Source organism: Scatophagus argus, chromosome 17 (genome assembly GCF_020382885.2).
Source record: "Scatophagus argus isolate fScaArg1 chromosome 17, fScaArg1.pri, whole genome shotgun sequence".
In the NCBI taxonomy this organism is placed as follows: Eukaryota; Metazoa; Chordata; class Actinopteri; family Scatophagidae; genus Scatophagus; species Scatophagus argus.
This window is the reverse complement of record NC_058509.1, coordinates 1,264,155-1,287,344: the sequence shown is the minus strand read 5'-3', so window position 1 is coordinate 1,287,344 and position 23,190 is coordinate 1,264,155. Positions and strand designations below refer to the sequence as shown.

At 43.2% G+C, this 23,190-nt stretch overlaps 1 protein-coding gene across 5 annotated transcripts in view; it reads left to right on the top strand.

Annotated features, from left to right (window-relative positions):
• LOC124075141 (collagen alpha-1(XIV) chain) overlaps positions 1–23,190 on the top strand; it is a 110,194-nt gene that overhangs the window by 49,877 nt on the left and 37,127 nt on the right. For all 5 annotated transcript variants that reach the window (XM_046418558.1, XM_046418563.1, XM_046418560.1 and 2 more), the window contains 13 exons: positions 145–271; positions 420–559; positions 1,032–1,164; positions 1,302–1,346; positions 1,801–1,946; positions 7,956–8,085; positions 11,490–11,612; positions 11,870–12,019; positions 14,434–14,550; positions 18,091–18,240; positions 20,951–21,025; positions 22,294–22,433; positions 22,651–22,774. In XM_046418558.1, coding sequence (XP_046274514.1) covers positions 145–271; positions 420–559; positions 1,032–1,164; positions 1,302–1,346; positions 1,801–1,946; positions 7,956–8,085; positions 11,490–11,612; positions 11,870–12,019; positions 14,434–14,550; positions 18,091–18,240; positions 20,951–21,025; positions 22,294–22,433; positions 22,651–22,774 — 1,600 coding nt within the window. The remainder of the gene's footprint in view (positions 1–144; positions 272–419; positions 560–1,031; positions 1,165–1,301; positions 1,347–1,800; positions 1,947–7,955; positions 8,086–11,489; positions 11,613–11,869; positions 12,020–14,433; positions 14,551–18,090; positions 18,241–20,950; positions 21,026–22,293; positions 22,434–22,650; positions 22,775–23,190) is intronic.

Below are 23,190 nucleotides of genomic sequence, written 5' to 3'. Positions count from 1 at the left end.
TGGCCTGTTGTCATGCAGCTCCTGTAAACAAATCCACGTGGTACCGAAGGTTGTGCCCAAATGTCTGAACGTTTTGGCATGAAGAACAAACCAAATCACTGAAGGAAAATCTAAAATGTCTGTTGTTTGTTTGTCCATGTGCAGGTGGATGTTGGCCTTGTGACGACCTGGCTGCTGAGAAACCTGACCTCCCTGACGGAGTATACAGTCGGAGTCTTCGCCATCTACGACGAGGGACAAGCTGAGGCCGTGACTGACAGCTTCACCACAAGTAGGAGATAACGTCGATCTTATAAACACACAGGCATGCTTATAACATAAAAATACAAGAATTAGAAAACGCCCCTTGTTAAACAGCAATCAGGTTTCACAGCTTCCAGCAGAAGCTCTTCTCACAAAGTGTGTGTTTGTGTGTGTAGAGTCGGTCCCAGACCCGATCAATCTGAGGAGCAGCGGCGTCTCAACGCACAGCTTCAGGGTGTCATGGCAACACCCAGCGTCTGACGTGGTGCTGTACCGACTGACCTGGGCGCCCACCGATGGAGGAGACAGTGAAGAGGTATGTGTGTTTATTTTATCATACGTCGCATCATATTCCATGTCGCTAGACGTCTGGTCGTCATCCTCTAAAGTCAGATTTCCTCCATCAGAATCAGCAAATAGCTGACATAAAACATCATCGGCTGTGAACAGATTTCTCTGCATTTTGTGTGTTTTTGCGACGCTTTGCTTCAGAACTTTGGACAGGAATGCTTCCACATGTATTCCAGTTAGCGCTGTAAGTGAGTGAGGTTCAGTTTCGATTTCCTCAGATGCAAGAACAAGATTTGGTGCTTTTTTTGTTCAGTCATCTGTTTAATGCAGTTAGGCAAACCTGCTTAACCGGTAAAACATGTTCAGATGCTTTCTCTGAATTGCATTTGCTGAAGGTCTAAGGATAAAATCATTTGGTCGTCGTTATATTCTATAAAGGTGGTTAAATGAGCTGCACATCTGCCCGTCTCCCACACGTCTCGGTCCATCTGTCTTAGGTTATGGTGGAAGGAAACACCGACACCTACCTGATCGAAGGACTCAGCCCCTCCACGGAATACGAAGTCCTCCTCGCTGCAGTCTACAGTGACGAGGTCGAGAGTGACGAAGTGATCCTCGTAGAGTCCACAGGTAAAGTCACTCACACTACTACTACTAATCTTCCTTTTAAACTGTCCATTAAGCTTCTATCAGTTGTTTCATCACACAGATCAGCTGAATATTATATTATTTATATAAACTAAATATTTTTTGTTTTCGTTTTTCAGTTGAAAGAGCAACCACAGTCGCCACGACAACCACCACCACAGAAGGTAAATATTCCTTCCAGTTGTTTGTTTCACATTTTTCTGCTCCACCTGCCTTGGCTTTTTTTCTCGTGTTGGACGTGTTGCTCGTCATCCTCGATCATCCGCACCGTAGATTTATTGACAATAAATATAATTCATTGTTTCATTATGTTTTCGTGACGTCTTAAAATGTCATTTTGCATTTTAATATCAAGTCCACTTCTATAAGTTTAATAAAGTTTCAGTGGAGTTCTGGAACAAGCAGCAATATGCCATCATCCAGAAAAATAACTGGTGCTGTTTTCCTGATGGCATTTGGAAATCTTTTCACATGTCATCCATCATGAAGTTTGTCCCACTAGCTTTCTTAGGAAATAAATCAAATAATAAATGAAATTCTGGAAAAGATCACATTGTGACTGTGGTTGTTGTGTACGTCGGTGATCTGCGGTGTGATTTTCACTCTGTGACGCCGCAGCTCCTCGGTTTGGGGTGAGGAACATGAGGATCGATGAGGAAACCACCTTCAGCCTGCGTGTGTCCTGGCAGCCTGTCGACTCCAGAAACGTCCGACATTATCGACTGACCTACATCAGCGCCAGGGGAGACCGAGCGGAAGAGACGGTAAGACAGCAGGAGAGTGTTTGCTTTCTTTTACTTGTGTTTTCATGACGATCAGCTCTGTAACCTCAGGATGATGTTTGGAATCAGGCTGTGGGCTCACAGGAGCTAATTAATAAGGATTTGGTGCACCAGACGCTAATCTTAACTGCGCTGCCAGTGGAAAGTTTGGAGTTTCTCAGACTGTTGCTGTGTGAAAGTCGGACAGAAAAGGTGACCAGGGAGGATGTTGATTAAAACAAATTCAAAGCTCAGACATGTCGGTCTTCAGCAGAGTGAAGGAGATTATTGATGAAGGCGAAGGCAGGTCCTCTGATTAAAAGCCCTCCATGGAGAGGAAGAGGCAAGGAGACAGACTCTGTTGTTGATGTCGATGGCAGGCTTACAGAGCCGAGTGGAGAAGAAGAGACGAGGAGATGAGGATAATGATGATGAAAACAGTGGCAGATTTTCAAAGGGTTTGTTTCACAAGAGAGCGATGAAGAGAATGGCAGGTCTTCACACTAATGAGCCACAGCAGACAGACAGGGAGGGAGAGTGACAGAAGACTTCTATAGAAAGTAAGCGCCGATGTGAAAACATACCGTTTTAGTGCTTTGTGTTTGTACACGCTTTTCATCGAGATGCTAAACGGATGTGTATATGACAGTTGAAATGTCTGTAAATCTGTATGGTTTGTGAAATCAGGAAACAGAATCAGAACCCCATTGGATGTTTTGTGACAGGATTTACCCCCCGAGTGTCAAAGGGCAAAGTTTCAGGCGCAGCCGGCAGGTATCTGAGCCGAGACTTCCTGTTCTGCGAGTCATTACAGTCAAACAGCCTGTTTAACAACTTCAGACACATTTAATGCCTATTAACAAAAACCAGAACACTTTTGATATGAAAATCAGCTTCCTCATCTATATGCAGATATCTGTTTATTCTTTAATGTCAATTTGATAATTAAATGACAAAACTGAGAATATTTTTGCCTCCTTCAGCTTTCTATTTGATTTCATTTTATTTTTGTCCTGCACGTATGTGTGCAGAAATGTTAAAATAATAGCTTCCTGTTTATGATAGTCAGTCTTTATTATTCAAGCAGTGTAATTAAGATCAATATCTCAGAGACCTGAGGACAAGTAAGATGCAAACAATCAGCCACGGACTGGCACACATACACACACATATACACACACACACACACACACACACACACACACACACACACAGAGTCTCAGGGGTTGATATGTGGAATTGGAACTAGAGCTGCAGCAATCGTTTGGTTAATCAATGAGTCCATTGGAAGAAAATTAGTTGACAGCTACTTCCTTCATCAATTAATCATTTTAGTTATTTTTAATGCAGAAACATCAAACCATTTGCAGCTTCTCAAATGTCAGGATTTGCTGCTTTTCTTTGTCAGTAAAGAAGAGTCTTTGGGTTTTGGACTGTTGTTTGGACAAAAGAAGCCACTTGAAGACGTCACTTTGGGCTCTGGGAAAATTGTGATGAGACTTTTTCGCAGTTAGAGACTAAATGATTAGTCCTGAAAATAATCGTCACATTAATTGATAATGAAAATAGTTCTTAGTTGCAGCCCTAATTGGAGTCAGTCTGTCCTGTTCTCTCGTCTTATGGCAGACTTTAATGTCTTGTTTACTGCCATACAGTAATCCAAACCTCAGAATGTGGTGATCGAGAAATATAAGCCATGAAAGTTGCAGCCTTGTATTTTGTTCCATAGCTCCACAGTGAGGTGTGAACGGAATGTCAGGTTAACTGGTGTCAAACATCTCCAGTAATCCTCTATATTTTAAAAAGTGAGTTGTGAGTTGTCAGGTGTGTGTTTGTGTGTGTGAGACTCTGGCCACAGCTCCCTGCTCATCAGCCTTTTCATCCCGACAATAAAGAGCCACCAGCTGCCCGCACCAGCGCCTTGTTAAATGAGATCTCTTATCAAAGTGCCAGCAGCTGTGGGCTCTGTTTGGCAATCTGGTCAGGTTATGAATCACCAAGTGCTACACTCAGTAGCTGCCATTTAGATGTCAATCATCTGCAAGGGAAAACTGGCAGACTTCCTCTCCCGCTTTGTTCACAGTAAGTTTCTCTCTGTTGTTTGCGGGTGCTGAGGGAGAGACAAGCAGCCATTCCAAAAAGAACTAAAAAAGTCCAAAACACCCCTCATCTGCATGTGATTGACTTATCCCACTTCATCCAATTTGTTCTTACGCTGCACATAACTTGCACAATATTGTGGATGGCAAGCAGTTTCGATCAAAAAGCAATTTTAGGCAAAGTGCTTTTCAAATGCTTCAGCAGCACAAAAATGTGAATCTAAATCTGTTTGTATGGATGTGAGCAGTTGGTTATTTTTGGGTGAACGTTTCCTTTAAGTGGTCAAGTCCAAGAGGAGTCAGTGGAGAGGTCTATTAGTGTTCCAACAACACAGTTGCTCTAAAGTCAAAAACTGTTTTTGTTTCAGTCTTACTCCTCTGAGTGAGCCGTCTGAACTGTGATCATTTCACAATAGTTTGTGATTTTGTCTTTCTGCACTGCTTTTATTCCTGAAACTTAGTGAATTGCCTCAACCAGCTGTGCCACATTGTTTTGCTCACATTTACCTGAAAAACTCTCAGCATTTCCGTTTAAATTCCCATCTCAGCCTGATAGCTCTGGTGCTGGCTGAATCAAAGACAGTTAAGTCTCCTGAAGGCACTGTGTCGCCACAGTGCTCTGAGTTTGTCGGGATTGTTTCTGGAGAGAAGTGATGTGTTGATCGAAACTGGGTTTGTTGTCCATGATGAGTCCAAGATGTGTGAAGTTGCTCACCTGTCTTGGCCTGGATGGAGGTGGGCTTCAGTCCAGATCAGGGTCTGTTTGATGTGCTAATGAGCAGTTTCTTTAGTTTTGGCTTTTGCTGCAGGAAGTGAGTAAGAAGCAGAGGTTTGATCAGATGGAGCAGTATGATCAGAGTATTTGACGTACGTGGTGATGAGTGAAGGGTCACGTCAGATTCCAAAGTACAGACTTTGTCCAGCAGGCGGGACAGAAAAGCTGCTTGGGGGTCTTTCATCTGGTCTGAGGTTTTTTTATTAGTTTTTTTTTTAAACTATTTTTTTATTGATCAAAAATAGCAATAACCAGTATTTGAAACCTGCATACATTTGTAAAAAAATTTTCATTTGTTGCGTTTTACACATCCACTCCACTACTTTTTGGTGGCCAGTGTTGTACTTATTGCACTGCTAATAAATTGCACTGATTGTTGGTCCACCACCTGCCTTGTTCAGATGTGTGTGACGGCTTTGCGTTGCTCGGAGACCAAACGAGAGCTAAAAGGGGAGTGACTCCGATATGAGAGTCATGTCGCTCCAATAAAACATTTGTCAGAAAAACTTTGATAGGTTAGGGCTGTGTCTAGTGTCTTGTTTAGGAGGTCTTCTGTCCCCTGAGGGTCTAAAAAAATGACTGCATTACTGCACAAAGTTCAGAATTCCTCAGTGCTCACCTCTCTCCAAGCCTGTAAATACAGACGTTGATGGTTGTGCCCATTCAGATGGCTCTGTCACTGTTTGACCAGATGTCAGTTTCTGGTCCGTAGCTGTGGGGCTACTCCGGTCTGCAGCCATCTGTCCTCAGACAGCTGCCGCGATGCTGGACGCAGTGAAGTTCTGTCATTTCTCCACGCTGCTTCATTCAGTGTCCAATAAACCAAAGCTGGTGGGCATCAAGTGCAGTTCCACTGTGTGTAAACAGAGTTACGGCCATTATTGCTCGGCAACAAAATGTTCTTCCAGGGGGTAAAAACCCAAGTGAAGGGAGGATTAAAAAGTGTCAGTTGTCTGTCAAAGATTTTCTGTAGCTCATACAACTTGGGCAAAGACTCCAACTCCTGTCTGGAGTTCTTGAGTTTTGTTCTGCTGTGTTTCATACCATCTATATTTGAATCAGTGCACAAAAAATCATCCAGGGACACTAATTTAATTCTGCTGAATCCAGTACAAACCACTGACTGTATTTAAACATGCATAAAGGTAAAAGAACCCAAAAGTGAAGCTCCACTCCACTACTGCAAAGACTCTGGCTCCAAATGATGTCATGAGGACAAGATGGCAGTGGTCATGTCAGGGCTCCAGTTTTGTACAGTGGGAGGAAGTGGAGACGTGTCTTTATATGTCAGTGGTATTTAACTTAAGAGCAGAAAATCACAGAGGCCGCTCTGTTCCATGTATCATTTGGTCATTTGATTTTCTGCCCTCAAGCGGGTGTTATAAAACCAAAACGAGTGGTTATTTTGGTCATGCAGAGTGGTCTCTGCACCCTGGCAGTCACATACAAAGCGTGTTTTCTTTTTATTTGTGACTGTTAGTTGGAAGTCAGTGTTTTTCTTTGTTGTAGCAGATGTATTATCATGTTGTTTTCCAGTTTAGTCAGCATCATAGACTCCTCTCACCTGTGCGCTGCTTTCTCCAGCACAGTTTGCCTTCAAGCACTGTAGCTCCAGCACAGTCTCGGGCGGATCAGACTTAATATTCTGTGCCTGCACTGAGCCTCTGTCAAAACTAGATTGAGTTTCTGAATCCTTTAAATACTTCATGAAACCATGTTTGCATTTACAAAGTGGAGTAGAGGAGAGTTGGACTGTGTGGCTCTGTGACACTTTAGAGACTTGCTGCCTTTTTCATCAGACTGGGCTGAAATTAATTTGTCAGGGCTCGCTGTGTTTGACGGACACGGCTACGGAAGTGTATTTTTTAGGGTGGAAGTCGAGGGTCTGTGGACGGAGCCAGACTAGACTGTACATGCTTAGAATGCAAACTGGGCCAACAGACAAAGAGACAGACATGCAGACAGACACAAAGACAGAGAGGAAGAGAGGAATGGAAAGTCTTAGGCTGTCGACATGCAGACACACAACCTTTAAAAAACTGAAAGATTTCTGTCAGAACAAATCCACCACCATACACCAGTTTATTTCTCACTTTTAAAACCCATTTTATAGACTTGCCTTTATGTGATGTTGTGTTTTTACCCTTTAAATCCTTTTTATTTGTGTGATATTCTCATGATATGTGTGTGATATTTGTGTTTTGCACGTTGGATGTTTTGTCTGCTTGTTTTAACTTTGTCTCAACCCTTTGCCCATCTGGTCTTGTTTCTGTTTTGTTCTAACAAGTACTATGACATCTTACAATCTCATGTAATCAGTTTTCAGTCAGAAATGGGAAGGTGAAACTTGGAAATTAATAAAATATTTAAAAACACACAAAGCAACAGAGGAACAGGAGAAGAAGAAGAAAGAGCAGAGCCGAGGGCACGTTAGCTTTTCTCCAGTGTGAGGACTCACCTGGACGAGTGAGTCATTCAGGGATCGGTTTTAACGAAACACCTCAGTTCATAGACAGGTGAGGAGGAAACCTGCACACAATTAACCTCAGCAGCACCTCCATTAACAGGCTCGTACATTGTTTTGATTTTCTGCTTCTTTCTAATCTTAACGTGTCAGTCCCGAAGGAAGCACCTGCCCGTGAAAGGAAAAGAGATATTAAAGAAGAATTCCGCCAAAAGTTGTTCCTTTGTGAGTTCCATCTCAAAACTTGTTGACGTCTCTATTGAAGAAAACAGCGTGGGTTTCTCCTGCAGACTGCAGAGCCCAGCAGTCAGACTGTCCTCTGTTACAGCCTCTGCTATGTGAGAAGAACAAACATGGAGAGACATTCAGCGTTTTACATGTGTTAGGAAATGGCTACCTCTGTAAAAGGCGGCGAGCTGGCCTGACTGCACCAGCCTGACCAATTCGGTGTTTGGTGTCTTGGCCGAGAACATCTGTTTTCATCATGTGGACTGCTGGAGCTGGAGGTCAAACCGCCAGCCCTGTGATTAGACCCACTGCACCTCCTGAGCCACAACCGTAACGGCTCTGTAGACCATGTTAAACTCAGCTGGCCTTCACGACCTCATCAAAATCTTTGCATTAGGCTTTAGTTTTTCAGCTGAATTTGAACTTGAGCTTGTTTCTGCTCACAGAGGACAGTGCCGACGGGTCAGAACAGCCTGGTCCTGCAGCCTCTGCTGTCGGACACAGAGTACAAAATCACCATCACTCCTGTTTACCCCGATGGAGACGGACCGACAGCTATACGCATGGGGCGAACACGTAAGTCATCACTGGTTTGATTTGATCGTTTTATTTATTCTGCTCATTTTCTTCACTGTGTCGTATGAAACCTGAATCTCCGCCAGGCTCCTAAGAGAAAAACCTAATTTTAGATCAAACTAAAATGAAAGAAATATTCCCATCCCCAGTGTCTGCCTGAAGCTAAATTTTCATTGCCCTCAAACAGAAGATTATTAGTGCTTCATTTTCTTCAGGTTGTCTTGTTCTCTGGAGTGGAAGAGGGGATGGATGGAGAGGAAGTTGTCCTTCTTGCAAAAATAAATCAATTTTCATGAAACACTGGGCACAACTTTTAATTTAAATCCTTGTTATGATATCATTTGGTGCATATACATCACACGCATCTTTCTTTAATAAGTGAAAAGTAAATTGATGGATGTTTGAGCTTTTCGTTTGCATTTGAGAATTCATATCTTGGAGTAAGGGCAAGAAAATGCTATAATTGCAGTGACCTCCTAAAACGTCTCGATATGTTTCTGCAGCTCCTCCATGATCTGGTGTTTAAATGAAGATGTTCTCAGTAGACAGGAGCACTTTGTCAGGTGCTCTCTGCTTAAACCCATCCTGTGCAGCTCATTACCTCAATTTCAGGGGAGTTAAAAGAGACAGCAGCCTGACTCGGAAGCTCAGTGTTCAACATCCATTTTCTTTACTGTGGAGCTGAAGACAGAAACATGTCGGAAGCATTCTTTTCACTTCTGTTAAACATGACTGAAGATGCTGTGAAGGCTCCTGCAGAGGATAATGGTTTTCCCTGCCATCAAGTGCATCACACAACCAACGCTCAACTTTTAAGAGAGGAGGAAATGCTAAATTTAAGCTATTCATCTCTCCGCTGCGTCCCTTCATGTCTCCTGTGCAGCGCATTACACACATTAGCAGACACTAACGATGCTCTCCGGTTTTTAAACGACGGGGCCGCAGTCACGCGCTGATGATGAATGGCTCCTGTTAGCAAGTGAGGGATGAGATGATCGCCTGGGGAGGATCAACAGGGAGAGATGATGGGTGGGGGGGGGGTGTCATGAGTGGCTTTTTTAGAGTGAAGACAGATGATGTGACAAAGGGGGATGGCATAATCTGGGAGAGCTGAGCCTATGACAGATGAGGTGAATGCTGAGGGAGGCATGACAGCGAATGCAGAGAGGATGATTGGGTTTTAGCCTCAACTGAAGATAGATAATGTGACAGAAGCACCTGAGGGTGTGATTGACTGAGGGAGGGGGTGATGATCACTGGGGGGGGGGGTTACAAAGGCAGAAAAATATAGATGATATAACAGAAAAGTCATCCTAAGATGTGCACTTGAAATTATGTGGGATGAGTTCATCACCGAGGGACATTTTACTGAAGATGGTTGATTGAGGTTTTTAAAGAGGATTTAATTTTGTGAGAGTTGAGCTGGTTGCTGAAAGAGAAGCTGAAGGGTTTCTATGGTGTTGGAATGCAGAAGTGAGGGTCATAACTGGGGACATGACCCATAAAATCAGAGTTAAGTGACAATTTACTCACAAAAGCCTGAGGAGATAAAACAAAAGACTTTAAGACAAATGCTGAAAAGACTGGAAGACAAAAGGGTCAAGTAGGTAAATCTGTGAGGGACAGGACTGGATTATGTCAGGGTTTTTAATGAGCCATAAGCTTACATTAATTCTATCATTACAGGTTGGTGCATGGGCTGAGGCAAGAAAAGATAGTACAAAGACAGAACTTAACAGGATGTCTAGCGGTGAAAGAACTAAAAGTCAGCAACACAGTTTGTTCTTTCAGTGTCTGTGAAGATTGGCTGGAGTAGACTGAGGGTTAGGGGGTGGCTGCTTCTTGTGCCACGATACAGCAGCACTTTGTTATTCAGAAGCTGAAAATTTCTCCCAGCAGCTGCAGCTACAGTCTTGGAATAAAAGTGAAAGGAGGTTTGTGGGCTCAGAATGCAGAATTAGTACCCAAGTTCCTCAAAATGTTACTGGCCATTAAATCTGCGGTTTCTCATTAGCCTCAGGCCCAAAGAGTGAAAACACAGCAGGAGGAATGATGGAAAGGGCTCAGAGGATCATAGTAATTTTCTGTGGACCAGCGAGGGCACGGAGCAGACAGATAATGCAACACAAGAGGCAAGTGTATCGTGGGGGTTTGGACGTATGAGGACGCAGCAGAGGCTGGGAGTGCAGCTGAACATGGAGAGGATGATTGGCTTTTTAATGGTGAACGACGGCGGAAGGTGAAGAGGGAAAATGAGACAGATGAGCCACTATAATCTGGAGGCTTCAGCTCTAATAAAAATGGTGAGAAGGATGGATACTCACGATGGAACAGAGAGAATGACTGGAGGTTTTTAGTACTTTTAATGTGCAACAGAACAGCCAGGAGATTCACTCTGGGATTTAGACCTGAAAATCTCTGCCATTAACCGAAGGGATCATCAGAGGATTTGAGTCTATCACGGTTCAGGAGGCACACGTTGGGACTGCAGGGAGGTGACAAACGTGCAGATGGGCTGAAAATTCACATTCGTCAGAGAACTTTTTAATCCCATCCTGCCATTAGTTCCCTTTTCCAAAGTGCCAGTGATAACTGTGTGGGTTCAGTATCTGTCTGACAGACTAATTTAACTCTGCGCTCCGCAGCATCAAATGATTTCACATTTTTCACTGTGCTGACTGTTGAAAAGTGTTATCAGTCTTTGAGCTTTCTTTGACTCTTCCTCATTATCTTCCTCAGTCCCTCCAGTTTCTCCGCTGTGTGACGATGGTTGCCTTTTAATAAAGCACATTTTTAATCATTCTGACATGCAGTGAATTTCAGTTTTGGTTTATAGATTTGGTTGCATTCAGTTTGATTTGGCTTATAATTGCAGATTGTATTTTCATGTATTCTTATACCAGTGTCTTGATTTTGCTTTCTCTCCCTCACATTTCATTACTGTTTCCTTTTATTGAACCTTCTTCTTTCCTCTTTCATGTCATTTCGTGTCCTCGCCCTCCCACCACCTGTCTCACTCCTGCCTCGGTTTGACTCTGTTTCTCTAATCTTTCCCGCCTGCTTCTTTCCCTTCTCGCTCTGTATCTCATTTTGTCATCCCTGCCCCTGGTTCTAGTCCATATTGAGGCCCTTGTTGCATGTCAGATACGTCTTCATCGCCACAGCTGCTCGTTAAAACATTGCAGGCTACACGAGGATCAAAAGGGCCAAATTCATTCATTTAAAACCTAAAAAGCCTGATGACTGTTGTTATCGCTCCATGTCCTGGTAAATACACTGTATTAAATAAATGATTGAAATCATGATCCATGTTTTATTTTGCCAGCGTTTGAGGAATTCATTTAAAATTTAAGCGGTGTTTTAACAGAGACATCAAATCTGTTTGTTATTTTTTTGTCCCTCAGTTCCTCTTTCAGCTCCGAGGAACCTCCGGGTCTCAGAGGAGTGGTACAACCGCTTCAGGATCAGCTGGGACGTCCCACCTTCACCCACCATGGGCTACAGGGTCGTCTACCAGCCTGTGTCTGGTACATCATTTTCAGTATCTTAAAATCACGATTCTGTCTTTAACGGGACGCCTCTCAGACTCATTTTAACGGCATATTCTTTCTTATTCTCTTGTCGTTTTCCCGCTTGCGTCATTTTTGCTCTTTGCGTCACTGAGATTCATCCTCCATTTATTTCAACTCACTGAAATTGAAGCTAACGATTGTCACTCGTTTCACTCCTCTGTGCTCCTTTCACTTGACTGTGTCACCTCAATTATCCCGCCGCTCGTCTGCAGCCCCGGGCCCAGCTCTGGAAACCTTTGTGGGAGAGGACGTGAATACCATGCTGATCGTCAACCTCCTGAGCGGGACTGAGTACAGTGTCAAGGTCATCGCCTCCTACACCACTGGATCCAGCGAGGCCCTTTCAGGGAGGGCCAAGACCTGTGAGTCCAGCCTTTAATATTTCTGTAATGTGATGTTTGACGTGGTGCTGTTTGTCATAAAGTTCATTCACTCCCTCACACAGAACGACGAGCAACTGTCCACTGTCTGTCTCGTCACACATTATTCTGAATGTGAATGCAAAATAGAAAATCTGTTACCACCTTCAAAGAGTTGTTTTCTGATATTTTACTTGCTGTGAATCAGTAGAGGATCACATGTTACCTTAAGTCCAATAATTTATGAGTATCATTACAGAATAATCATGTTCAGTAATTTGTGCAACTTCATTGGCAGTTTGTTGTCCCTATTTTTAATCAAGTTAGCAGAAACACAAGCAGTCTAAATACGAGATGTTTTTAATTTTACTTTGCCTAAAATAAATCCGCTTGACAAAATAAATTAGTTACCTTACTAGATCTGCTTTAGCACATCTTGCTTTAACATTTTGCTTTAATGAAGTCTTGTCAGAGCAGCTAAATCTCAGATCATCTTCTCAGTAACATAATTGTTTGGTTGATATTTTGGTCTTTTACATCCCGTGTTACTGGCCATGCCTGTACACTCTACCACTCTACTCTACACAATTAATAAAATGGTCTCCTCTATGCAGTCAGACAAGCAGACAGACTCATGCAGACAATCAATATCGCGACACCCATCTCACGCCTTTAGTAGTGACTTCATCTAATTGCATGCAGCTCTGGAATGAACTGTAGATGCAATAGATTTAAGTTATCTCTCGGGCGATGTGGACACCTCCCTTTGCTCTTGTGTTTGGCCCTCTTCGATCAATCACTGCTTCTCGAGTACAATCATGTGAGCAGGCGCCTGGATTCCCCTCTCCTGCATGATAATCAGCCACTTCACTGCAGGCTGGCCGGCTGGTGAAATGGCTCCTTTTGAAACTGAAAGGTCGTCGGTTTGATCTCCATGACAGCCAAAGCGACCGACAAAAACACGTCTTCTTGAATTGTCCTCGAGCAGGACGCTGAACCCCAATCCTTTCATCCATTTTCATTTCTCTGTAGGTAAGAGCTCTCAGTGGAAGTGTCAGCTAAATGCCCGAACATGAAGCTTTACATGGATTGCAGGAACATCACTTTACTTTAGAGAAACGGTTTTCTTTCCCTGCATGACAATTAAGCACTTCTTGGTTGATTTGAAGGACAAGTTTGGGGGGGGGGGGGGGCGTAAACCTGAAGAAGATGGGGACAGGAAGAAGAAAGATGGAGAGATGAGCGCAGTTGTAAAAGAGAGTGTAATGATATGAGGCCAGTGGGATCCCAGGAGGTGAATGGAGCGTCTGTCATGTCGCTCAGCAGCATGTTAATGAAGCCAGTGGACCAGTAGAGATGAGTGGACTGATGCTTCAATGTCACACCAGTGCAAGTTTCCCTGTCGTTTGTCCAGTCGGAGGAAAGTGAGGAAATAAAAGAGACAGTGGCTATAACGACTGCGCTAAAGAGCCAGCATAAGAAAAATAAGGGATTTTTTGAAATGTGAATCATGCAAAGCTACTCTCATGGAGTCCCAGAAAGAAAATATACATCAGTAAATTAGCATGATAGGTCCTCTTTAAATCACATGGGGACATTTTTACATAAACATTATGCAGAGGTACATTATGCATTTATTCACAGAGTCCAAAATAATGCAGATTAGATAGTTGGCTCGACCGGAAAATGTTGTGTTGTGTCAGAGGGAGTGTAAAATATATTGTGATGTCCAAGGGCGTTACCAGCTCACAGTAACATGCATGCTAATGTCTTTGAACTCCTCAGAACAAGGGATGCTTTCAGTCAGGCAGTGAAAGTACATACATACCATTGCATAAATAGAGTGTGTGAGATTGCTTGGGTTTGTGTGTGTTTGTGAGTGTGTGCCTAAACTGCAGTTCTGGGGAAAAGTCAGTCAAGTTTTATTTCTCTGTCTGTAAATAACTCACATGTCAGTGTCGTTGAAGCCAAGTGACCAAATGTTTTTAAATGTGGAAACACGATGGCGTGTCGGTTCTCAGATCTGAGCTCCGTGCAGTTTTATTGTCACAGCAGCATGCAGAGAAGAATGCTTACAACTCTTTAATGCATATTTTTAGAGTTCAGAGAGACTTTGTTTTTGCATCTCAGCACTATTTTTGTCGCTGCTTTAGTGCTTCCCTCAACAATATGGTGGCCACCACCACAGGTTACTGTCATCTGCATGCTTCCACTGATGCTCATACTTGTTGTTTAGACTCAAAACACTTGATGGGAAAGGGCATCAGAGTACACAGAAGAATACCAGAACTGAAGCCAAGAATTGTTTTCTGCATTTGTAAAAGTGTTTGTGAGTGCTGTGAAAAATGCTGGTACATGCAGATGAACCTGCTGAGGACTTCATCTCTTTCTGTGTGTCCTTCTTGTCCTTCCCACAGTGTACCTGGGGGTAACGAACCTGAGCTCATATCAGGTGAGGATGACTGGATTGTGCACCCAGTGGCAGCCTCACCGACACGCCAGCGCCTACAGGCTGGTCCTCGAGTCTCTGCTCAGTGAGTACACATCAGCTGTTCTTTTCATTCCCTTGTTAACACCCATTATTGTACCCACCCCATCCACATGCCACAGGCCGACAACATGTCAGCACATTTACATGCCACAGTCTGTGTATGTAAATGAACCCTTCACCCAAAAATAAAAATTCAGTCGTTATTTGCTCACCCAGATGCAGGTGGGTGGATGGTCAGGTGAAGTTTCTTCAGACAGAAGAGTCCTATTACGTCTTGCTGCAATATGAAGTTCTTTTTTTCCTGACATAATGAAGACCACGTTGAGTTGTGGGATGTATGCATATAACCCACGTGCACACGAATATTCACTCGTCTCGTGCGGGATTCCCTGGCTCTCAGGTTACCTGGTGGATTTTAAGCCGAGGCTGGCGAGCTCATTAAACGTGACTGTGCATCACCGTCACTACATTAGCTGGAAAGTGGGATACATTATGTCATATAGGCCACTGTGATTTTCCTCCTCACATTTTCCCATCAAACTCCTACGCTGCATATCTCCTCACATGCCTTCGTTGGTGGGAGCTTCAGTATGCAGCGCAGAGTGAGAGTCCAATTTTCTGAATCCCTGAGCAGCCTGAGATCACAAAGATATTGTTGTATCCCATCAGAGACGTGCTGACAGTCTTAAAGGTTTAGCTGTGCAATCAGACACTGAGCCATTCTGTAGACAAGGAGGGCTTACGGATCGCAGCATGGGTGACATTTACATTTGCTGCGTGAGGTAAAATAAAGGAAACAGACAAAAGGTCAGTATTATAGCTGCCAAGTGTGTTGGAATGAGGTGTTCCCAGAATGACAGTAATTATGTCTTGTTGTTCTGAGAGGTAAGCTTTAAGGAGGAGAGCGGAATGAGTTTCTTCTCGTTTTGGTTGCTGCTGTGTGAGGTTTGGCTTGTGGGTGTTTGAAGGCTGAAGGCTGCTGTCTCACTGAAACACTGCAGATGCAAAGGACAAAAAGAGCTTCAGGATTTGTTTTTAGAAAGTCGTCTTTAGTGACCTCTGAGGTGAAGCCTAACACCTTTGGTACAGACAGTCCAATGGACAGAATGCACCAGTATCCTTGTCTCATGCAGTACGAAGCTCCCAGTTCAACTGCCACGTTGTCAAAGGGTCCAGCATTTGTTTTCTGAATGTTTCATCCAAGACACTCTAAAACACACAGTGAAAGTTTATTTCTGCATGTCTTCCATTGCCTCAGTCCTCTCAGATGGACTTCTGTGGACATTGTGTGTGTGTGTGTGTGTCTGTCTGTGTGTGTGCAGCTGACAAATGAGCTGGCCTTTTATTACGTATCACTGATCAGTCATTCAGTTATGTACACATCTATCAACAGAAAATCTGTGAACGGCAATATTTTTCATTTTCTGGTGAAAATGCAGATTTAATCACACAAACCTGGAGCTATAAAAGAGATGAGCTCCATATCTGCCTTTTTCCGCAGCAGTTGAAGATTTTTGGTGCGTTGTGGTTTAAATACTGACTGATGACTGATCAGTGCTCTGATGTCAGAGAGATTTCAGGTGACTGTAATTGTTAAACTTGATTGAATTTGGATGTTCAAGGGAAATTTCAAAGCTCAGTCGGCTTTGAAGGAGCCTTCTCTTCCTTCAGCTGTCAGGAATGACTCTGCACCAAAGTCGCTTCCATAAAGCAGCCTTGCTATTATTCAGGTCATTTTCTCTGTTCTGATTCACAGCAGCCAACAGGCTCAGCACTCGTAGAAGCAATTGTGTACTTTGAAAAAGATAACACGCTCCAACACAATTGAATTTCCCTCGGGATCAATAAAGTATCTATCTATCTATCTATCTATCTACCAAAACAACATCAAACAACAGACGGCGTGGCCCCCGATTATTGCACACGTCCACCATTCAGTCACCACCTCAGAGGTAGAAGATTGACTTTTAATACGCCGTCATCCACCAAATAGGAAGGTAATGGCTGTTATTCATCATCTTCAGGCCTGCAGCAGCGGCCTTATCGTCATTAACGTCACATAAAAGGCACATATTATGGCAGCTCCCCTGTGTTTCTTCGGGGAGCTCCGAGGTATTGGTTCTCTCAACACACAATAGAGCTAAATGAGGACTTGTGTTTGCGCAGCTGGTAAATAATTACCCAAAAAAAGTGTTTGCTGCAGGAGAAAGAGAGCAACAATGAGTTTATCCTGGTTTTAGTTTATTTCCAAATAAGGAGGAGAAGAAAAGAGATAAATAAATAATGAGGAGCTGATAAAGTGCATTTTCACAAATCCTCGCCAAGCACAAAGAGTTACTGTTGAATTAAAGTTTACAGAGATCAACCCTGCACAGGATTATCAGGCTCTTGGAAATGATGCACACATAGCTGGTAAAAGCTGGTATCTCAGTAAAACATAATTACTTCTCTCACATCATTAAACTGAACATAGAACATGTCTGATATCAAACTTTCTCACTACTGACCGAATTTCTTCTTTAGCCGTGAAAATCAACAGTCAACAGTTAAGTATGGAAATTTGGTCATACATTTCCCGATTATAGCCAGTAATTTTTATGTCATAATTTACAATGTTTATTTTACTGTTGCCATGCAATCAGCTAACACTTTACATGATGCAACATAATTGCATTAATGTACAGTAGTATACAATAATATCAATAATAACTTAAAAGCAAAACTTCCAATTATATGAATATTGAAAGGGATGTTTTAAAGGAATGACAATTATACTGCAGCCCCCTCACTTTTCCTCCCACCTCACCACAGAAGAGATTGAGCTTTTCTTTAAATGTGGTTTTCTGTTCATATAGAATTTAAAACTAGGACTTTGACAGTGTGAGTGATGGGGATACAACCAGGCTGTAACGAATGAATACCCAGCACTTCCCTTCCTGCATAGAGAACTACATTTAGCTTGACATTCAGCTGATCTCCGCAGGTACCTGCACACTATTAAAAAATGTGTTGTTTTCTTTTGGCAGTGTTATAATAATTGACTTGGCACAGTCTTGCAACTCTTTCACTCATTAAAATGTTCCACCTGCCCTCTGCAATGAAGTTGTACAATTGAGTGCATTTTGTGGATAAGAAGTTTTTGTAGAAATATCTTTGACGTGTTGCCAGTAGACCCTGCTTAGCATCGTGGAGTGACGCATGTTGATTACTTCAGTAATTGGGTTTGGGTGATCACTTATTCCTTCAGACCGTGGAAAGTTTCACTTTGTTCGGTTTCATTTGTGCAAAAGACAAACTGAGCTGCTGACAAATCACAGTCCTAAGGAGCAACTGAAACATCTCACTCTGAAAGTGTTGCAAATCAGCATCTGCTAATCAACAGTACGATTCAGACAGACGCGCCAGACTGTTCATTGGCACCAGGAGCTACAGGGGAAGTTTTGCTGTTGTGAGACATCTGTAAATACTTTATTTCCTCTCTGATACTGTGGGTACAAACATTCCCCCACCGAACAGGATCGGCACAGGAATAGCAGCCTTTCTCTATCGATATCGAGGTGATGTGTGTGTTTTTGTCCTGCAGATGGTCACAAGCAGGAGACAAAGCTGAGTGGAGGAGCCAACAGACACTGTTTCACCAGCCTGAAGCCCAACACGCAGTATAAGATAAGCGTGTACGCTCAGCTGCAGGACGGGACTGAAGGACCTGCAGTCACTGTTGCTGAGAAGACTCGTAAGTATGCACACTCTGACAGGAATGACAGAAGTGTGAGCTTCACTGTGATGACAGATGACATGTTTTCATGTTTCAGTTTCCACATCACTCTGCATGTTGGAAAACTGCTCCTGCTCAGATTTAATGAACTAATTCAAGCATCTGCGGGTGTATGTGTGTTAATGTCCCAGCCAAACTATATTTTGTGCTATTAAAAGCATCTTGTAAATAAAAAATACTTTAATGGGAAAATTCATACTAAAATATGACCGAATGCATTTATTAAACTGAGGGAATAAGAAATAAAGGGATGTCTTTAATATTAGCCTGCTGCTCGTCAGGGCCTGGTGAACTCAGCAGTTGAGGTAAATTAAGGCCCCATAAATCCAGAAGGACACTCTTGAAAATCGGCTCAACTTTGACATGAACATGCCAGGCCAGCAAAAGTAAGACACTGAACAATGTTAGCTTAATGTTTTAGGTGTAGGAAGGGCCCCTGGCAAAGAACTGTCTGTTATGTATTGTAGAGTGTCTTCAGAGCCTCACAATGTGTCTCACAATGAGACACATACACATTGTGGGATGTCTCTACCGTTTTTAGATACACACACACACACACACACACGTGTCAAATTCTCCATACGATGTGCCAAACTCCCGTTTCAATACGCCCATACGTGTGTCACAATAACAATATAGCAGAAACACACAGCCTAAAACTGTGAAACTGCTGTCAGCTGTCATTCTGTGTAAAAGAAGCCCACCACAGGCTGCGAGGACAATCATAAAGCATCTTTTATCCTTGAGGGAGTGATGAGAGCTGAATCCTCGTCCGTCCTTTCAGAATGAGCTGTTTGTTCTGCACCGGCAGCCCCAAACACTAATCAGGGCCTACTGTCTGGAGAGGAGGGAAGGGAGGTGGGAGGGAGGAAGTGTTGTGGCGGGTGAGCTGTTTTTTCCTGTTTTAGTGTGCAGTGAGATCTGCCAGTGTTAAAGACGCGACTTCACCCTTTTTATTTTGTGCATGTTTTCCTGTCAGCTCTCATCATTTCTTATTCACTGGCTTTGCTGCAAAGATGAGGACTCTGAAGTTTAACGCACCTATCAAAAACACATTCGAGGCTGAATGTCAGCATGCCTGGAATGACCCCTGTGATGTACACGGGATGTTTAAAATCATCACATGGTGTGAGATCGCTTTCAGTCAGTTCAAAAACAAAACCAAAACAGACTGTGATATTTTCTTCTTCAGCTGAAACAAGCACACTTTGACCCCATCTGTCATTGATTTTTCTGAATGTTTGCTCATTCTGAATGTGATGGCAGCAACACATTTGAAATGCAGACAGACAGCAGAGGACAGAAGCAACATGACGGTAACTGAATGACACCAAAACACAGCAGATACTCTCAGCATCGTTTTGTTGTGGAGTGACTGCTTTGGTATGAACATTTTCCCCCCAAGTGTGCCCTACAGACTTCTGAGATTTACTCACCAGAAAATCATGTAGTGCCTGATGTTAATTTCATACACACATCGTCAATGAAATGAGAAATAATCGTTTCATGACTTCTGCCATAATTCAGTCACTGATGTCAAAGTCTAAGCTGAGTTAAGTGATTTCTAGTCGGATCAAAATTTGTGACTTAAGTCTGACATGAGCAGCTGACAAAGTCACAACTGAACTTAGCTGATTCTTGTCTAAGGGACAAAACTTATCGGTTTTCTTTAACTGATACCTGCTGTACGTTACAGATGGACGTTATTCAAAGTCAGGCAGCTGTTTGTTTCAGTGCACCTCAGTTAGTCGTGAGTCCAGTTCCCAAACAAATGAACATCATATCGACAGCGTTATAGTTAGATGTTAGTGAGTTGTTATGTTTCAGCAGGGCATTGTATTTGAGGGTGTTAATTAATCTGCACTGCACTGCCAAGCAATTATAATGAAAGTCTGACAAGAATCATAGCAGGCATAATGTTTCCTGAGATGGATCACCTTTCAGGAACACAACTGGAGCCTATGCAACTTCATTTGTGTAGCGCACTGAAATTAATGAAGTGAGGACAAAGAAACGGGGGAAGGGGAAGAGAAAAGATGGAAGCAAACAAATTGAAAGATAGGAGGTGAGGCTGAGTGAGGAGAGGCAGAAATGTGAGGCTGAAGAGATAAAAGAAAAGAGGGAATAAAGGAAGAATGTTCCTCCCTCCCAGGAGCAGGTATTTGTTTGCTTGAAGCTGTTCCCCTCTGAACTGCAGCTCTGCAGAGAGCCTCCATGGTGATTTATTGCTTTGTTTTGATGCAAATGAAAGCCTTTTCTCCAAATGACTATCCCCATCACTGCAGGCAGCCGCTACAGAACGCTCCCTACCTGCCTTCACAAGTAATTCACAGCCTCAGGTAGCAGATTTACAGCCTAAACAGTACTGAATACATAAACTGTGTGTGTGTGTGTGTGTGTGTGTGTGTGAGCAAAAGTAAGGAATTGAAGGCAGAGACAGTAGGAGTTTGATTTGAAGTGCAGCAGACTCTGTGATCAATCTCCCAAATTATACAGCAGCTGAACTCGCAGAGCTGACTGTGGCCTGGATCTCTGCTCTGTTGTTTTAAGGGAGGAATTTAATTTCAGGGTTAAACAGTGTGTGGTTCTTGTTTTACGACGAATGTGGTCATGATTGCAGGTTTTTCGGTCTTCATGTGTGTGTGAATTTTTTATTTTCTCTTTGCAGTACCCATCCCGACCCCGGCGCCGACCAAGCCCCCAACGACCACGCCGCTACCCACAATCCCTCCTGCCAAGGAAGGTAAGAACTGATTTTGCACAGAGCAAAATCCTCCTGTTGTGGTGGTCCAGCGAGGGATCTTGGGAAAAATATGATGATATTTAATGGGATCCAAATTGGAATTCAGTAGCTGTTCCTCTCTGTGTTTCACCTCAGTATAGTCACAACAACAATCTCAAGACTGTAATTAATGACCTCATTAACACAAAGCTGGAGCTCATTCAGCAAGGCGTCATGACAGCGGAGCTATAGAAACAGAAGAATCATAAAATACTATTTTAATTAGCCTGACAAATTTCATACACATGATGGTTTGAATGAGAGCAGGGGATTAAATCAGCTATGTGTGCTGACATCAGTTTTCCTTTCTCAGCTGGTGGTGACAACATCCTTCTTTCACTTCCCTTTAGTTTCATCCTGATGCAGCTTTATTTCCTCACTGACACATCATCTTATCCAACACAAAATGTGACATGTTACCCATCAAAGTGAGGAGTTTTAAGGTTGACAGTTTAGTATCAGCCAACACTGACACTCGTGTATGGGTAAATAAGCTTAAACTGTTCTCCTCCCACACAGTGAGGGTCTTAAACGGTTGAATTCTGACATGTGAAAACTCAAAGATGTCTGAATAGAGGGGTAATTTTAAATAAATGTCTCAGGATTAAACCTGGTGAGTCTTGGATCTCTGACAGAAGTTCTCATTCACATTTCTGCCATGTCTGTCAACACAAAATCAACGTTTTTGAAACACTGCATCACTGCTACATCGGGGAAGACAAAGTACAGGAGCACATTGGCTTTATGAATGAGGGCCCAGAAAGCGTTCGGGGAGAATGAACGGCTCCTCACTGCACTCTAAAGGAGGAGTTCACTCCAAAATCAATCAAGTTACTCTGTAAGCCAAACTTAGTGACTTGAATTTGATTCTGGCCGCCAGAGGTAACCAGTTTAGTTGGATGAGTAATGGAGTGCCATGAGCCTGTTTGGGTTCATTAAAAACCAGACGCACTGCTGCATTCTGGAGTGCTGTTGATCCATCCAGACAGCTTTGGTGTGAGCTGCAGAGGTTTGGGAGATGTCAGCTGTAGAGCACAGAAACTCCATCTCGTTTTTATCCTTTTTATCTGCTCACCTTTATCAGAAAGCTAACAAACAAACCGAAAAGTATAAACATGAACTTCCCCTGCAGGATGGAGGTCAATTTGCTTTTGTCATCCCTCTCAGACTGTATTTATACTCACCTTCTCCCTTCATTTTCCTCCCTCTCTCTCTCTTTCTCTGTCCAGTCTGCAAGGCTGCCAAAGCAGACCTGGTCTTCTTGGTTGATGGTTCCTGGAGTATTGGTGATGACAACTTCCTGAAGATCATCCGCTTCCTGTACAGCACCGCCGGAGCTCTGGACCGGATCGGCCCAGATGGCACACAGGTGATATTAACATAATAACGAAAGGCAAATCTAACAAGATTCCCTGACTTCCAACAGAACGTGGACATCTCTGACTCTGTATTGATGCTAACGTTGAAAACTGACATTTGACCAAAACTGGAACATGTCCTTGGTAGACCTCGAAGGGATGATGTGGAAATCCAAACACCTCCTCTGTTTTCTTACTGATTAATTGCGTTCCTGTGTTGTCTGACAGGTGGCCATCGCCCAGTTCAGCGACGACGCCCGAACTGAGTTCAAACTGAACTCATACAAGGACAAGGAGCGACTGCTGGACGCCATCAACAAGATATCCTACAAGGGAGGAAACACCAAGACAGGTGAGTCCACAGCAGACAGACGGACTGCTGAGGCAGGCGTGAGGAGAACGATCTTTGGATATGAGCTGTTGAACATGAATGTGTTTCAGGATGTGTTTATGAAACCACTGCGTTGTGTGACTGCAGCTCCCCAGGAGAAATAATGTCTGGAACCAAGGGAGACACCTGTGTGAGACAAATCAGTCTCACATGAACACACACATACTCAGATTTTCCTAATAACATTATCAATACTCGCTGAGCGGCAGGCAGACCCAACAGAAAATTAAATCCGTGTGCATGTGTGTGTTGGTGCTTTCCGTGCATCTAAAACAGCTTGACATAAGAAGGTGTGTATGTTTGCCTTTAATCCCATAGACATAGAAGCCTAAATGTCTAGTGCATGCACGCGTGTGTGTGTGTGTGTGTATGTGGGG